Below are 19,032 nucleotides of genomic sequence, written 5' to 3'. Positions count from 1 at the left end.
AATGGGTTTCTGAATACATTGGTTTGGGGTGAGGCCTTGCCATCCTGTGAATTTAGGCTTGCATCTGTGTCACGGCCAGAATATTAAGACAGGTATATTTATCTTCCAAGTGTTTATCAAGACTGGCACTGAATACCAGAACATGCTTTCATCAGTGCTGTGTGTGCTCTGCCCGCAGTGCAGGGATCCAGAACTCACAATGTGCATCTGTACCAGCGATCCAGCAGTCTCCCAGCGTGGCAGCTGCCGCAGATAAACACCAATCCTTGCCTGTCAGTCACCCCCTGTCACCATTATCATAGCCATGTCTATGTACTGTACAAACAGCTTTTCCTGTCTTTCCTGAACATGGGAGCAGCCATGTCTTTTCTGATCACATAGTATTTCTCAGCCTATCCTGTAAGGCTCTCTGCTCTGCCCAGCCCATCACCACTCCCCTGCTGCTTTATAGGTGCTGGGTAAGTAAAGCAAGTTGCCAGTGCTACTGATCAGCTTGTGCTACCTGCAACATGATCTTTCTCTGTCTCCTTAGCTACTTCCAGGTGCCATTCTCCAGAGCTTTCCATCCTTCTTCAGAACCTGAGTACTCCAAGTGTGCAGTTTTCCTGGCTCCATCAATGTTGCACCATCGGTACTAACCATTGGTGACTTCCAAGCACCATTGGTAATTCCTCAGCTCCATCGATGCTCCACCATCGTACTTACCATCGGTGACTTCCAAGCACCATCGGTAATTCTTCAGCTCCACCGATGTTCCATCACTGGTATTCACCATCAATTATTCTTCAGCATTATTGGTGATTCCTCAACTCCTACATCCATCAACAGTTTCCAACATCAGTGATTCTCCTGCATCATTGGTGGCTCTCCAGTTTTAGCAGTGATCATCACCGCTATCGATGTTCCACCATCAGTAGAGTTCATCCAAGTTTCTTCAAGTATTTCCAGTATTATTATCTGTGCCCACTTTCCAAGGCATTTCCACAAGTCTTCAAGGGTCAGTACCACTCTGCTGTTTCTTCATATTGCATTTCCTGAGACTGTGTTATTATCTGGACTTCATCAGTTTTCCTACACTGCACCATACCCCACTATTGTTACAGTTATTTTTGTGCCTGGACTCCATCACTGTTCCTACACTGCACCAATACCATCACTACTGTTATTATTGTCTAGACTCCCTCAATGTCCTCACACTGCACCAATTGTCAGTCCTTCATTTATTGTTAGCTCTAATCAGGACTCCATCAGTGTGCTACACTGCTCCATTTACTACCAAGCATGCTGTGCTTTTATAGACTGCATCAGCGTTCCTACGCTGCACCTCTTATTGTTATTCATACTCATTTTATGGTACTGAATCCTGTTGAGTTGTTGCCGTTCATATTCAAGTTAATTCTCACCAGTTACCATCTGTACCATCTGTGGTATTAATAAAGACTTGTGCTTTTTACCTCGTGGTCCTGTCTCTAACTGTCCTGGGTGCCTCCTGGTGAAGGCGCTGTAGCCTTTTCAAGGCACCCCAATTCCTATATAACAGTCAACCCCTACGCCTGTGTAAATTTCTAACTCTGATCTGACTACAGTCGTGACAATCCACTTATGCAATTCAACATACAGATCCCGATATTCTGTATACTGGCTGTGAGTCTAATTTGAGTATCTTCCCATATTTGAAGTTGCATAAATCTCTGCAACTGCACAGCCCCAAGTCCTCCAGAGACTTCTACAGTCTTAATTGTTATTACTAGCACACCTACACTTTGCTAAATAAAGGTCTTATGATTTAAATTGTTGTCTAATTTGCATACATATGGCCCGCAGCAGACACCCACACCCGGACCTCCTGCGGAACTTGTTACCGGACCAGCTATTACAGCCTGCAATTGCACGGCCAATCAAGCTACCAATCAAATTATGAATCACAGTAGGCACTTCTACTCAATCTACTAAATCTATCTATGACCATTCTGGGTACTTGTGGACAATCACGGCTCCCAGAATGTCCATCGCATAGTAAAAAATCGCATCACATCGCATGCGATCGCATCGCATGCGGTCGCATAGCATGCGATTTGAGCGCATGCGATCACATGCGATTTTTAACAGAAAAGCATCCAAATGCATTGAAATTAGTATCAAACATGTTCAATGGCCCCCAAATGTCATTTTTCAGGCTGTACCACCCCCACTATCAACGCGAACCCGAAGCGTGGCGAGCGCAGCGAGCCCGCGAGGGGCGGCGGTACGCGTCCTACGACCTTTTCATACCCCCACTATCCACGTCGGCATGGAGTTGAGAATAGAAAGTGTGGCAAGTGCAGCGAGCCACCGAGCCCGAAGCGTATAGGCGTCCCCTCGCGGGCTTCACAGGTGTCCGCGTCCCCTCGCGGGGCCCGCTGCGCTCGCCACGCTTCGGGCTCGGTGGCTCGCTGCGCTTGCCACACTTTCTATTCTCAACTCCACGACGACGTGGATAGTGGGGGTATGAAAAGGTCGTAGGACGCGTACAGCCGCCCCTCGCGGACTCGCTGCGCTCGCCACGCTTCGGGTTTGCGTTTATAGTGGGGTGGTACAGCCTGAAAAATGACATTTGGGGGCCATTGAACATGTTTGATACTAATTTCAATGCATTTGGATGCTTTTCTGTTAAAAATCGCATGCGATTTTTTTCTTCAAAATGCTTAAAACGGCAAAAATCGCATCCCATCGCATGCCATCACATGGGGTCAAAGTAGTAGATGGGGAGGGGGGATATGACACAGTAGAAGGCAAGACCAGACTGGATGGAGACTGTTAAAGCTTACACAGAGTGTTTAGGGTACGTGGGAAGATGGTTAAGGATACGGGGGGGGGGGAGTAAGTATACCTACTGTTGTGATTCCATCCATTGGGATGCCAGTGTTGGTATTCTTACTACTGGCATCCCCACAGCCAGTCATCTTCCTTCCCTATGTTAAACTATGTGCAGGCGAATTTAGTAAGTGGAGTGCAAGTCACATGTGGGGGGGGGGTCTTTGAGCCGGTAGGGTCACTCTACTGGGAGGGGCAATCACCAGTCTGGAAAAGGGGGGACTCTCTGTGGGGGGTACTGTAACTGTACTGGATGGAGGTTAAGCGGAGGGCAATGAGATGTTGGCAGTTAGCCGATCAAGAAGGAAAAGGGTGGTGCAAGGTGCCAGATTGAGAGACATAGGGATGGTGGGGGCCACCGGGCTGGAAAAGAAGGATGGTTGGTTAGATGGGGCACTGGGATGGGGATGGCTGGCTATATGGGGGGGGGGGCAACTACAGCTGGCTAGATGGGGGGACACTGGGCTGGGGCCGGCTGGCTAAATGATGGGACACTGGGCTGGGGTTGGCTGGCTAGATGGGGGTGCACTGGGCTGGGGCCAGCTGACTAGATGGGGGGGACACTGGGCTGTGGCCAGCTGGCTAAATGGGGGGACATTGGGCTGGGGCCGGCTGGCTAGATGGGGGACACTGGGCTTGGGACAGCTGGCTAGATGGGAGTGCACTGGGCTGAAGACAGCTGGCTAGATGGGGGACACTGGGCTGGGGACAGCGGGCTAGATGGTTGGCACTGTACTAGGGCAGCTGGCTAGATGGGCGGGGCACTGCACTATGGATGGGGGGTGGCAGGGCAGCACTGACCTGTTATTTGCTTACCAGGGTCATGACTCACGCACATTGCAGCCCCTCAGATTCGGCTGCTGCTGTTGAAAATAACATCAGCGCTGGGTAGTGACAGAGAGGGAAGCCGCCAAGTTCTGCCCTTCCCCCTTGCTGGGTCTCATCATGGCAGACGCCGGGGGAGGGAGCCACCAGGTCCTGGTCCCCAGCTGGATCTCATCATGGCTGGGGCAGGCTGTCAGGTCCTGGACCCCCCCATTGGATCTCATCATGACAGGCGCCGGGACAGGGAGGGAGAGGCGCCAGGTCATGATACCCCACTGGGTGTCATCACGGCCGACTACCCCCCGCTGGTACTTACCACGATCTGTGGGGGGTTCCAGAGGGGCGGAGTCACCAAACCCCTCCACTGGGACTCGTCACAACACCATCACAGCTCCAGGTGGGTTGGTGACAATGTAATCTGCGCCAGGGACGGGAGCAGGAGCCTCCCATTCACATGCGCCAGCAGCAGGCGTTCACAGGGGGACACACTTTGACAGGGTGCAGGGGATCATCTGCTGGGCTCTGCCCCCCCCCCAACCTCCGGGCCCCATAGCAGCTGCATCCCCTGCACCCCTCTATAGTTACGCCACTGTCTACTGTGTTTAGAAATATCAATCTTTATTGAGAAAAAAAGAGAATTCTTGTTGATAAGGAGAGCAAACCAATTTAAAATTAATGAAATTATCAAAATAAAATGTATTTTATTTAAATTGAGAACATTCTTTATTTTGCACCTCTACTTTTACTGTATATACCAGTCACAGTAACCACAATCCTCTATTTAATGGGCTGTATTCAATGGTTGTCACCGTGGCCGGCAAGGGGGTTAAACAGCGAGTATCGCAGAAAACAATCGATCCTCGCTGTTTAACCCCCTCGCCAGCCGATCTCGCTGTCACAGGACAGTGAGGATTCCCCCAAACAGCCAAACCCGTGGCTAATGCAGCGAATCAGCAGCATTTCACCACGGGTATCACTGCTCCAGCAGCAAAATACGCCGATTTCCCCCACGATACAAAAATGAACCAAGGGGAATCAGCGTATTAGGGGGGTCATTTGAATATTGTCAGTTGAATACTGTGGGGGTGAGCAGTGACAGCGAGCAGGCAGCCCTGAACGCTGTCACCGCTCTCCCCCCGCATTGAATACTTGCCTTTGTCTGTAAACTCGGATTCCAACCAAATCCTATAGGCCACTTGCAGAAGGTATTACTATATATTTTTAATCTAGTTGAATTTATCATAGAACTATTATCCATAAGCCCCAGGAGTGATAGTGCTCAGACACTATCATAGCTGCTATACATTTAACAAAAATGGACAGAAGTCAGCTGCCATACAGCAAGGCCATTATGTACAAACGACTACTTAAGTAGGGATGCTGTCAATTTCCCGACAGTCAAAATCCCGACAACCATTGGCCAATTGTAAAAATACCGACAAGGTCAAAATTCCAATAGGGTTGAAATGCCAACATTTAAAATGCAGACACGGTCAAATTACCGACATTTAAAATGTTGACAGGTCAAAAAGTCAACATGTGTTTTTCATGATTTTTGCTGTTAAACTGACTTGTTTATTCATACTTTCCCATCTAAGAGGGTTTAGAGTTAGAATACAATTGTATACCGAGTGCAGCTTGGCCCAAAGAATGGAGAGCATAGCGGTACACTTATATAAATGTCGGCATTTTGACCGTGTCTGCATTTTAAATCTCGGGATTTCTACGCTGTCTGGATTTTGACCTTGTCTGTATTTTGACCACCAGCCAATGGTTGTCATGATTTTGACTGTTGGAATATCATACTGAACCCCTTAAGTACAATCCTTAATAAGGCTCCGAAATGCTAAAGCTGTGTTTAATGGTTAGCATAAGTGATACAACAAAATTCTTCTACATATTTTATTAAATAAAGTTCTCATATACAATTTGTTAGCAGACCCATTAAAATTAAGTTTATCCCTGTTGAGATAAACTTGTCCTAATCTCAATCACAATATTAAATAAAAAATAACACTTTTGCTCAAATGAATAATTTAGCCAAAATGTATTTAGTTAAAATTGTTTTACAGAAATATTCAGATGGAAAAAAAAAAAACTTACTTGGACATGTCGACACAGCAATGTTTCCAAAATTGCTTTCAATAGCAACTGCTAGATTTTTTCTAAAAAAAATAAAACATAAAAGAAGTGGAAGACAAGACAATCTGTGAACAAAAATGTTTTGATTGTGATATAAAACGTTATCTAATTGCATACTGTAGCTATTAGAGACATTTACAGCTAAATCACCAGATATTTTCCAAGGGCCATTAAAATAAAAAGTGCATTCCTGCCCCTCAAAATGTATTTTAAAACATATCTGCCTTTGATGAAATATACTTGTTTTTACAACCATAGTAGTCTGCTCTCCAAGAATTTATGGGAGACCCAATGAAACTATTAACTATAAATTGTGCAAAACATAATGACAACAAGATGTGGATCTCCACAGCGCTACCTCCGGAAGTGTTTCTTGATTCCCTATGTAAAGTATGGGTCAAGACTCCAACAGTATGGAAAAGAAAAAATATAACAGTACAATTTCAGATTAGTGAAGGTCCATATACTAGATCTCAACTTCTTCCAAATCTCAAGGTGACTCACCTAGTCTAGCTAGGAGATGTTCCCATAACGGTTTCTTTATAAATATATAGGAAATGGAAACTCACCAAAGGGCAGTGCCCTATTTTCATCCAAATGTATCTTTTATTTTCACTCCAAAACGACAGGACAATCTGTATCATCCAAAGGTCACAATTTTTATTCCTTAAAAACAGGACGTTCACCCTCCCACTGTACAAGGAAATCCTTCTCCCACCCGGAATGGAAGAGATACAGTCCAAGTAGTGCAGATGGTATCACACCAGTGGATAGGGGGTCAGTCCAAATTTAAATAATCCTTTAAAACACCTGGTGTTTTAAAGGATTATTTAAATTTGGACTGACCCCCTATCCACTGGTGTGATACCATCTGCACTACTTGGACTGTATCTCTTCCATTCCGGGTGGGAGAAGGATTTCCTTGTACAGTGGGAGGGTGAACGTCCTGTTTTTAAGGAATAAAAATTGTGACCTTTGGATGATACAGATTGTCCTGTCGTTTTGGAGTGAAAATAAAAGATACCTTTGGATGAAAATAGGGCACTGCCCTTTGGTGAGTTTCCATTTCCTATATATTTATAAAGAAACCGTTATGGGAACATCTCCTAGCTAGACTAGGTGAGTCACCTTGAGATTTGGAAGAAGTTGAGATCTAGTATATGGACCTTCACTAATCTGAAATTGTACTGTTATATTTTTTCTTTTCCATACTGTTGGAGTCTTGACCCATACTTTACATAGGGAATCAAGAAACACTTCCGGAGGTAGCGCTGTGGAGATCCACATCTTGTTGTCATTGTGGTATTTCTTTTTGGGTGTGGTATCCCAATTCTGTGGTATTTCCAGCAGCAATCTCTGTTTGTGAGCGCGAGTAACTTTTGTCATTTCTTGTACAAAACATAAGGCTGTTTACAGCAATGATGACATATGTGGCACCATACCCCCAATCTCCCCACCTGGACTACCCTCTCTTGGAAAGGGACTTTCCAATGCAGTGGCGTAACTAGTAAATATGTCCCCCCCCCCCCCCAACCCCTGCCGCTGCCGCATTCTTGGCAGCTACTAGGATACTTATAGCAGCATACTGTTTAGAGCACAAAGAGAAAGACAGTACAGAGTGTTTCCAGTACAGTGTCAGTACAGAAGCTAATCAATACACAACATCTGCAGTATAGCAGCACATAATCTGTTTAGTTATTCCTGTAAGAACCATGAATATACTGTTTTAGCTACATAACTAAAAGAGAATTATACAACCAGCTACTGTAATTTGCTATGATAATGCAATTACAGCACGAGAGATTGCTTAAAATGACAGTAGATACTGGTACAGATCCAAGCCCAGGTGACAGCGTGGGCTATGGGCACTATTAGTTAGAGTGTGAGAGCAGCATGTTTACTCTGTTATACATGGTAAGACATTAGCTAAAGACATGTGGACAGCAATACAAACATTGTACCAAAATTGAGGTCTTATGAGGATAATTGTTTGCCTTTTGTATAGAATAACATGTTAGGAATGAGTGATGACATAGAAAATGATGTATGTTCCTCAGCAACTAATGTCTGTTCAGGAGCAATAAAATGATGAAGAAATTGTTACAGCAATGCTACAGAAATTGATGCCCAGGTTTGACTTTCTAGCTGTGGCTTTTTAAGTAAACACAGGTAAATTAGCCACATATTAAGTCATAGAAAGTTACTACAGGTCCGACAACATGTGCCATGTGTGTCAATTGTTGAGGATACTGTAAAAACATTAAAAGAAAATTCAAATTCAAGTGCTACATTTGTCACATATAGGCCAAAAGCAAAGATGAGTCAATTCTGAGTGTTAAAGATAGACGCATACAAAGTACTTTTATAGGCGCAATAAGGCATTACAGCTGTATTAAGTAATACATTAATCTTCAATAGAACTTCCATCTTAGTAAATGTACCCCAGAGAAAGAGAGAGAGAGAGAGAGAGAGAAAGAAAGAAGAGATGGAGAGAAAGATAGAGACAGGGAAAAAGACTGGTCTTGGCAGAAGGATTAAATACAGCCACTGAGAGTAATAAAATAGAGAGATCGGTGAACAGAGTGGGGCAGGGTGCGAGGAAACAACATGAAGCAAAAAATGATTGGGTTGCAAGTATTTATGCATCAAGTCACGTACACAGATAGGGGTTTATTCTGGTTAATATACAACGCTGCAAAACCTCAGCCATGCGAGTGCACCAGACCCTGCCCAATAGATGCCGGGCCATCTACCCCCCCCCCCCTTCCTCGCTGCGTGTGTTTGCACGCAGGGCCTGCAAATGGATGTTTAACATATACATCCAGTTGCAGCCTGTGGGTTGCCGACCCTCGAATGATGTGAAACGTGCACGCATTTCTAAGTGACTCTCAGGTCACTTAGATTTGCGTGCACCCTTGGGAGGAAGTGGGTGGGCAGCTGACATCCGGTGGTGTCAGCTGCCCGACCCCGGCACCGGCGTCACAGCCTGATTACCATGGGAATGCCCAGCATATATATATATATGCATCCAAGATCTCTGTATTATCTGATTATTATGTAGTTATTTTTCTCACTTAGTGTGCAATTGGGATACAACATGTTTTTTTTCTAGACAGAATTACCCCTCCCTTTTGTCACCTGAGTGACACACCTCTGATTGAGCAGCTTACCAACAAAAGTGTTTTACATGGGAACGCCCATGAATTGCTGGTCGTTCCCATGGGTGCGACTATCCACCGCCGCCCCACGCCCCCCAGCTGCAGCCTTGGATGCGTGCATTGGGTTTACAGTCTGTTCACTGTGGCCACACGCACGTGGCATATGCACATGCCCAGAAATGACTCTGCACATGCACATACAACCCCCATAGTCTGTACAAAAGCCAAGTTCACTATGTGTACCAACCGGCTATAACAAATATTTTCAGTGATTTATGACTACGAAACCCTTCCCTCAGTTATTTCCCATTGAACTTGGTTTGCTGTCAATTAACTGATTCCTGATTTAGGGACAGTGGGTGCTCTAGCCTTCTATTTGATATGCGATAATCTATTTTAATTTTGTACAGCATTTTTAGCATATTTGGTTTCCTGTATTTGAAATATATTATAGATATCTTTAAATTAATTTAATTTATAATCTCGAACTTTAGAGTATTTTCAAGGAAAATAGGAACGAGACAAGTCAGTCGCACAAGACAGGAGAATTGAAAGATATATTTAAATTTATGAATTTTAAATTTTACTGGTCAAAAGAGGCCCCCCTAAAGTCTCAATCTCTGGATTAATCCTTCTTGTGAGTTTATGGGGGGGAGGGGGGGGGGGCTAAAACTGGACAACGTTTGGAATGATACATATAGAAAGAAAAAGAATTGTCACGTTGTGATGAACCAGGAAAGAATTAGAATTATTGAATAAAAATGCAAAGTATGCCTATAAAGAATACTTCTTAAGCTGTCTACTAATGTATCCAGTGAGTAGTAACTCTGTATATTTTTGATTTACTGGTTATATTGGATACTTTTAGTTCTGTATGGTTTTAATTGGCAACAATTGTTGCCCATATATACAATACTGGTAGAGTGCTAAACAGTTCCTTCATGTAAGGATTTTAGAGGAATTAATAGATAAATTAGTATAAGGGTGTTTTTCAAGCATCCAATGCAAATAAAATAAAGCTGTGTCCGGATCTACTAGAGTAAGCAGGACACCCTCCGCAAATAGACAGATTTTATACATCCTACTAGAGATATCCGGGCCCCTTATAGAATCTATCATTCTAATTGCCTTGGCTAGTGGTTCAATAGTCAATGTAAAAAAAAACAGGGTGATAAGGAAAAGCCCTGCCTGCCCTCTCCATCCAATCACAAATTTTCAGGATTAAAATACGAATGATCATTTTCACGCCTTTCTGCCGGGAAGCGCTGCCTGATAAACATGTTGTGCGACTGTGCAGCATGATGCTAGAGGTCACGCTGCACAGCCATGCACCAGCCGTCCCCACTGCTGCCTCTGTTTGCCCTTGCCCTCTCCGCCACGTCTGCCGGCCCCCGGCCACTCGCTGTGGCACGTCCATCAGCCCCCTTCTGTATCCATCCACTCTACTTACCGCATCCACTCAGCCTGATCGTCCACCGATGGACTGTTTCTAAGCAGTTCCTAGTATGGCACCATGTCCAGGAACTTGGAAATCCAAGGATTGGCAGATTTTTTATCCCGAGATTAAAAAAAAATGTCCCAGGATTGGCCTCCATAGTCAGGAGTAAGGGGTTTAATCTAGTTGTACCCAATTTAGCATATATTTTAACATCTGTATTGAGTAACTGTAATAGGATGGAAGTGGGTCAGGTTATTGGGGGGTTTTCACGGTATAGGGCAGGCATTCCCAACCACGGTCCTCAAGGCACACCAAGAGTGCAGGTTTTGTAGATATCCAGGCTTGAGCACAGGTGACTTAATTAGTACCTGAGTGATTCTGATTAAACCATCTGTGCTGAAGCCTGGATATAACTAAAACCTGCACTGTTGATGTGCCTTGAGGACCGTGGTTGGGAATGCCTGGTATAGGGAATACAACTATTCTAGTTTCCACTATTTCTTTTGGGAAACTACAAATCGAAGATTCATTAAATACCTGAACCAAAATAGGAGAAATGGTTTCTTTAAAACAAGGGTACTTATATTTTAGTTGTGCGCCCACTAAGCAATTTGCTTAGTGGGCTATTCTGCGTAGTGAAATCGCATCACATCGCATCGCATGGGCCATTTTAGGGCCATTTTAGGGCCATGCGATGTGCGATGCGATGCGATTTTCCTATGTAATTTAATCACTGCTCTCCCAGCCCCGGGCCATCGCATCGCATCTGCCGCAAAATCGCATACGATTTTAAATCGAATGCGATTCTATAGGGTGTGTGATGCCATGACATTAGGTATACAATGATATGATTGTATGTCCTAAAAATAGCTTTTATGCACCCCCCCACTATCCACGTCACCCCGAAGCGTGGCGAGTGGTGGCGGAACGCATCCTCTAACTTTTTCATTATCCCACTATCCACGTCAGCATGGAGTTGACTTTATATAGTGTGGCGAGTGCAGTGAGCCCCGTGAGGGGATGCGGAATACATGTAAAGTAATACATGTCTCCTTGTGGGGCTCGCTACACTTCGGGCTCGGTGGCTCGCTGCGCTCGCCACACTATATACAATCAACTCCACGCCAAAGTGGATAGTGGGGGCTTGAAAAGCTCCATGCTTCGAAAGCTTGCCATGCTTCGGGGTGGCGTGGATAGTGGGGGGGGGGGTGCATAAAAGCTATTGTAAAATATATTAAAAAAATTACATGAAAAAATCACATCACATCACAGCGCATGCCCTTAAAATGGCCCATGCGATGCGATTTCCCTAAGTTACCATCCGTATGCTAATTGGGCGCCCAACTAACATATAAGTACCAAAACAAGAGTATAATTTATTACTGTAACCATTAGGGCCAGGGGCTTATCTGTGGGACAGTGTTAATGACAGCATTTATCTCATTATGAGACCAAGGGCATTCAAGTGAGTGGAGACTGGGCTGCATTTATCAAGTAATATTTGCGGCTAAATCCCCAAAAACGGCCGTTTTCGGGGGTTAACCACAAATATTAAGTATCCCCCAAATGTATTAAAGGGGGACCACAGCAGGATTCTCTGACAGCCGCATCCCCAATAGGTTTCTATGGGGGATGCGAAACTGCCCGATGTATCAACATCTAGCAGCCTGGCTTCGCACCCCTGGGCTATTGCCATTCTGATATGGCGACAGCCCATTGTAGCGTATGGCTACACATCACACTGCTCGAGCGACAGTGCAGTCAGTGGGGTCACGCGCGCGTGGGGGGGGGGGGGGGCAGGGTGGTGTTAGCACATAACCGCACATGCGCAGACACCCCGGCTTCCGGGTCAGGGTCCCTGCGCCCTTACATGGATAAATCCCAGCGGTATTGCACAATACCGCAATGCGATGTCACCGCGCTGGCATCCCTCTGTAATGATAAATGTGCCCCTATCTGTATTAAGAGAAGATAGATTTACTGCAGCTAGGAATCTATTATCTCAGACACTGGGTGATAAAGAGAGATAAACGTCCAGCCAATCAGCTCCTTACTGATTTTTTTTTAAACACAGCCTGTAACATGACAGTTAGCAGGTGATTGGCTGGACGTTTATCTCTCTTTATCACCCTTGCGTTTATCTCTTGCTAAGGCCTAATACATTTGCCCCACTGTTGGTTGTGAAGTTGAGGTATCATCTGCAAGGTTGTAATGTGTGGAGTAAAAAGCATTTGCGATATCCAAAGGATCTGACGCTTTGGTACCTTGCATATTAGCAATTGATTCCTCTGCTAGTTTCTAGTTTCCTAGCAAAGAGACTTCCTACTATATCACCCTAAACATAAAATATATGTTTCAGTTTAAAAAGAGATTTATGGCCCTCCCACAAAGCCAAAATATTTCATTCCTCATGAACCCTTAACAGTTCTGGCTTATGATTGAGTGGTTACATTTTATGTCTATATTCCAGATCAGTCATTGGGGATTCAATGGCTACTTGATAAGCAACTGTTTACTTGCGTATACAAGCTGCTGCCTGTATGGCTGAGTCTCTGACTACTGCTTTCAAAGAACACAAGAAGGTAAATAGCAATGTGTCTTCCAGTTTAGTAGTCTCTAAAAAGAGATTAAGGGATTGTAAAAGGGTCTGTTTAGCATCCAGTTCATGGAGCAGATAATCGCCATGGTGCCAGGGATTGGGAGAAATCTGTTCCAAATTAATCTCCCAATGTATACAAAACGTTAGGTTGTCAGACCAGTTGTCTGGCAAGCTAGAAACCCCTGTGATCTACTGTAACATCCATTTAACGGATTTGTCGAGAGATGGGTCTAGAACAGGGCTGGGCAACACCGGCCCTCCAGATGTTGATGAACTACACATCCCAGCATGCCTTGCATCAGTTTCAGCATGGCCACATAGCCAAACTAATGCAAAGCATCCTGGGATGTGTAGTTCATTAACATCTGGAGGGCCGGTGTTGCCCAGCCCTGGTCTAGAAGCATGTTAAAGTCCCCCAAAATCAAATAATTGATCCCAGTGTCAGTGGCAATAGCAAACATCTACCGTACTTGCAGGATGTAGACGCAGGATCAAATGGCATGCTAAGTGGAGATAATTGAATAATTTTATCCTCTTTGGCAACACAATAGAGGAGACAGGTTTAAAGGAAACTGACTGGGGGTATCCCTACAGATCATTTTGGTTGTTTAGGAGGCATAATGACTATAGTGCAAAAAAGTAAAAATTACCAAGATCAAACTCTGTTGTGTAGATGAACTCTGTTAGCACCCTCAGTACAGGTTAAGTCAGAGTTAGTTCCATAAAACAAGGCCAGAAATATACTGATAACATTAAGGAGTGATGAATGCAGACAGTCATAATCAATCAAGCAGCAACATCATGTATGTATGTAAATATGATAGAAAAATAGCACAGTAGCAGGAGGGCAGCATCTCACAGAAGGTGACTGATCTGGTGTAGAAGGCAGGGTGGTGGACACTGATGATACATGAAGTCCAAATCCTCAGTCAAAGGGAGGGAATAAAAATTAAGACAATATGGGAACTAATAGAAGGGTCTCTCATCCATCCTGATATGACCTGTGCCAAATACATGTGGCTCCAGAGGCTCACCTCGAGTGGTCTCCAAAGGGGTCCCCACAGTGCCAACGTAGTTTGACCGGGTCTGCACTGACTGCGCTCCGTTTCCAGGAACAGCCTAGACTTCAAGGCTGCAGAATCTCCCAGAGGCCTAGGCCACAACCTGCATAGATTTAAATTCTACTGGCTCAGCGAATAGTGCCCTTTGATAAAGCGTGAGCCCTGAGGACCAAGAAAGTGAGAGGAACACAGTGCCAGGCATCCTGTGGGCTTTAAGGGCAGTACAATGTATCCCAATTGGGAGTTCCCTAAAGTTGCTTCCTTTCAGATAGTGTGCTAGGCCACGCCCCCATTATAGATACTATTACTGATCCTGTTTTATTTTTCAATATTTTACAACATAATTTGTAACTTTTTCTTGATAACTCTACTGTAATGGGTTTTTATTATTGCACCAGATTGCAGAATACATATTGTGGTACTTATATGTTAGTTGGGCGCCCACTATAGTTAGTACGCTCATACCCCCACTATCCATGTCGGCATGGAGTTGATTTTATATAGTGTGTGGAGCGCAGCGAGCCACCGAGCTCGACGAGTGGCGAGTGGACGCGTAAAACTAAGCAAATAGCTTAGTGGGCGATGAACTGTTTTACACCTTTCCCTGTCTGGGGAATAATTTTACATTATCTTTGTTGGGGTGTGGTATAGCAAGGAGTTGTTATATATATAAAGATGTGCGGGCTCGGATTCCCCAGATTCAAACCCGCACGAACGGTAGCAATCTGAGCCCGGATCCGAGCAACGCGCGGAGCTTCCCGCCTGATTCGGAGCCGGGTGCGCAGGCAAAACATCATTGCCCAGTGCAGGATTCTCATGAGATCCGGACCTCTATATAAGCAGTGAGAATCTGGCGCCATTTGTCACTTGTGAGTTAGGAGGGTTAGGGATAGGAGTGTGCTGACTGTGTAGAGCTTTGTTAGGTTAGGTAGGTTAGGGAGCTGGGTACTTGTGTATTATCAGGGCGCCCGATGTAATGTACAGATGGGGCCGGGCTCTTCTTTGCTGGCGAATCGCCAGAATGTCACTGCTGGCATTCCGCCAGTAGCCTGGCTCGCCATCTGATTGAGACGCGCGATGCGTCTCATGCGCATGCGTGTCTCAGTTTCCGTCGGCGGGGTGACGGGAACCCTGTCCGTCTCCGCTTCAGGGAGACGGACAGAGTTAGGGGAGGGGTGCGGGGAGGCGGCAGGGACCCCGGGTGACCGCCGACAGGCCAGCGGTGACCTGGGGGAAGCGATGGAAGCGCCGTCAGAAGGGGACGCGCGCGCATCTTGTGCGCGCGCGTCCCCTTCTCGCTGTACAGATGGCGGGTGGCGGGGGATGGTGGCTGGCGTCACCATCGCCATCCCCTGCAAGGATGAGACCTGCCCCATCTGTAAATCATAAACGATATCGCATCTGATTTATCGGCCGATTTGCAGCCGATTTTTGGCCGATTTGATCTGCGATGCGATTTAGCGGCCGATTTTCGGCCGATTTTTTGCTGACTTTCGCCCATTTCATGCCGATTTGCATGCTATTCCATCCTTGAACACCCCCAGGTACTATGCGATGGTATGCAATTTTGGGGAAAATGCCCCTGATTGTACAATTAAATATTGCATAGCATTGCATGCCAGCAAGTGGCATGTGATGCGATTCGCAATGTTAAATGCACCCCCATTGTAAACGCCACCCCCACTATCAACGCCAACACGGCGTTATGCATCCTCCGACCTTTTCATACCCCCACTATCCACGTCAGCGTGGAGTTGACTTTAGATAGTGGGGCGAGCGCAGCGAGCCACCGAGCCCGAAGCGTGGCGAGCGCAGCGAGCCCTGTGAGGGGACACGGATTACTTTACATGTATTCCGCATCCGCTCGCCACGTCTAAAATCAACTCCACACCGACGTGGATAGTGGGGGTATGAAAAGGTCGGAGGACGCGTACCGCCACCCCTCGCGGGCTCGCTGCGCTTGCCGCGCTTCGGGTTGGCGTTGATAGTGGGGGTGGCATTGACAATGGGGGTGCATTTAACATTATAAGCACCCATCAGAAATTGAATTGCATAACATGAATCGCATGACATGCATTGCATGCCGCTATATTGCATGCGATGCGATGCACTACGATAGAAATTGGGGGTGTGCAAGGTGTGCAATGATGGAACAGCAAGCAAATCGGCCGAAAAACGCGAAAAATCGGACTAAAATCGGCCAAAAATCGGCCGCAAAATCGCATTCGATTTTTGCATGCGATTTGTGGCCGATTTGTGGCCGATTTTTGGCCGATTTCGAGGGCGCCCTGATAATACACAAGTACCGGGAGCTGTCTTTTTTTTGCTGCTGGGGCGACTGCCAGTGCCTACTAGTGCCACTGTCTGCTCTGCTCTGCCAGTGGCTGCCAGCCCAGCCAGTACCTGGCCACTTCAATCAGTATATGTGCACTGTTGTTATTAGCCACTTGTATACCAGTCTGCTTGTGCATCTGCTGTTTAATACCTCCCTGCTGGTGCATTTACAGCCTTATATAAGGCATCTACTGCCATATAAATAAATATTAATACCAGTGTACTGGTGCATCTACTGCTGTACATATATATATATATATATATATATATATATATATATATATATATCCAAAGAATGACCCCACATGCGCCCTTATAGTTTGAGCAGCTACTCTAAAACCCCCCCTGTTAGTGGGAGGCAACAATGGAAATGGAAAAAAGAGGTATAGAGAGCGCTTTTACCACCAAATGGAACTTCCACCAGTTACAGTCATATACAGTACAATAACCCAATACAATGTATAATCATAAAACCAGAATGCGTTATTTGTGTTTCAAGAACCACATCGGGAAATTGTATCCTTTTCGAAAATACGATATCAATAACCCGACGCGTTTCGTCTTAAAAAAGACTTCATCAGGGGTTTTACACTAGATATGATTTCAAACGCTTAAACTGGCATGTTACTCCTTCAAGGTTTGCAGGCTGCAATAACCTTCCCCTCAGTGGGGCAGATTCCAAATATCAGATGTTCCCCAAATGGGGTCAAAAAGTATGCGATGTGTCCACAACCTTCTTCAAGCACCTCTTTAGGGTGCAGGTGCATGGAGTTTTAAATTAGAGGGACCATCCCATTTATAGAGGACTGTCGGCAAGATCTGTGCAGTGTAGTTGGCCTGATCCACAGTATCTGGTCCACAGTATCCGATGTTCAGCTGTAGAATGGATCTAATGCGTGTGGGTATCAGCAATATACAGCTCAATTTCTATAAACAGCTCAATTTCTGATCTAAGTGGAGAATGCTGGACAAAGCTTTGTCCAGCATTCTCCACTTAGATCAGAAATTGAGCTGTTTATAGAAATTGAGCTGTATATTGCTGATACCCACACGCATTATATCCATTCTACAGCTGAACAACGGATACTGTGGACCAGATACTGTGGATCAGGCCAACTACACTGCACAGATCTTGCCGACAGTCCTCTATAAATGGGATGGTCCCCCTAATTTAAAACTCCATGCACCTGCACCCTAAAGAGGTGCTTGAAGAAGGTTGCGGACACATCGCGTACTTTTGGACCCCGTTTGGGGAACATCGGATATTTGTAATCTGCCCCACTGAGGGGAAGGTTATTACAGCCTGCAAACCTTGAAGGAGTAACACGCCAGTTTAAGCGTTTGAAATCATATCTAGTGTACCAGTCTACTGGTGCATCTACTGCCGTATATATATAGCCGTATATATATATTATCTCTCTGCTGGTGCATCTACTGACAATATCTCTCTGCTGGTGCATCTACTGCCGTATATATAATATCTCAATGCTGGTGCATCTACTGCCGTATATATAATATCTCTCTGCTAGTGCATCTACTGCCGTATATATATATATATATATATATCTGCTGGTGCCTCTGCTGCTGTATATAATATCTCAATGCTGTTGCATCTACTGCCGTATATATAATATCTCAATACTGGTGCATCTACTGCCGTATAAATAATATTACCAGTCTACTGGTGCCTCTACTGTCCTATATATAATATCTCTCTGCCGGTGCATCTACTGCCGTATATATAATATTTCTCTGCTGGTGCATCTACTGCCGTATATATAATATTTCTCTGCTGGTGCATCTACTGACAATATCTCTCTGCTGGTGCATCTACTGCCTTATATATAATATCTCAATGCTGGTGCATCTACTGCTATATAAATTATAATACCAGTCTACTGGTGCATCTACTGCCTTATATATAATATCTCTCTGCTGGTGCATCTACTGCCGTATATATATATTATCTCAATGCTGGTGTATCTACTGCCATATATATAATACAGTATCTCTCTGCTAGTGCATCTACTGCCGTATATATATAATATCTCTCTGCTGGTGCCTCTGCTGCCGTATATATAATATCTCTTTGCTAGTGCATCTACTGCCGTATATATATAATATCTGTCTGCTGGTGCCTCTGCTGCCGTATATATAATATCTCTTTGCTAGAGCATCTACTGCCATATATATATATAATATCTCTCTGCTGGTGCCTCTGCTGCTGTATATATAATAACTCTCTGCTGGTGTATCTACTGCCGTATATATAATATCTGTCTGCTGGTGCATCTACTGCCGTATAAATAATACCTAACTACTGGTGCATCTAATGCCATATATACTTGCACTCCAGTGGTGATGTCCTGTGGTGTAATATATTGAATAAATCCACAAAAATAATGAAGATCCATAATATGGAGAATCAAATTGGAAAAGATGAAGGGTCGCTTCTTCCTACTTCTGAATCTGCTGCAACTGCAAGTATTAATGATGACATGGACAATGATATGCCATCAACATCATTTGCCAAGGCCGATGTCCAGTGTCAAAGTACAGGGCATGTAAAATTCAAAAAGCCAAAGTTGAGTAAAAAAAAGGACCCAAAAAATAAATTAAAAT

The 19,032-nt window shown here is 44.8% G+C and overlaps 1 protein-coding gene across 1 annotated transcript in view; it reads right to left on the bottom strand.

The window, feature by feature from the left end:
* The window catches only part of LOC146008234 (NXPE family member 4-like), an 87,620-nt gene that overhangs the window by 18,980 nt on the left and 49,608 nt on the right, over positions 1-19,032 (bottom strand). The window contains exon 4 of the mRNA XM_083147311.1: positions 5,782-5,843. Within this exon, the coding sequence (XP_083003437.1) occupies positions 5,782-5,843 (62 nt within the window). The remainder of the gene's footprint in view (positions 1-5,781; positions 5,844-19,032) is intronic.

Source organism: Crinia signifera, chromosome 6 (genome assembly GCF_055691185.1).
Source record: "Crinia signifera chromosome 6, ASM5569118v1, whole genome shotgun sequence".
Classification (NCBI taxonomy): Eukaryota; Metazoa; Chordata; class Amphibia; order Anura; family Myobatrachidae; genus Crinia; species Crinia signifera.
This window is presented reverse-complemented; position numbering and strand designations above follow the sequence as displayed.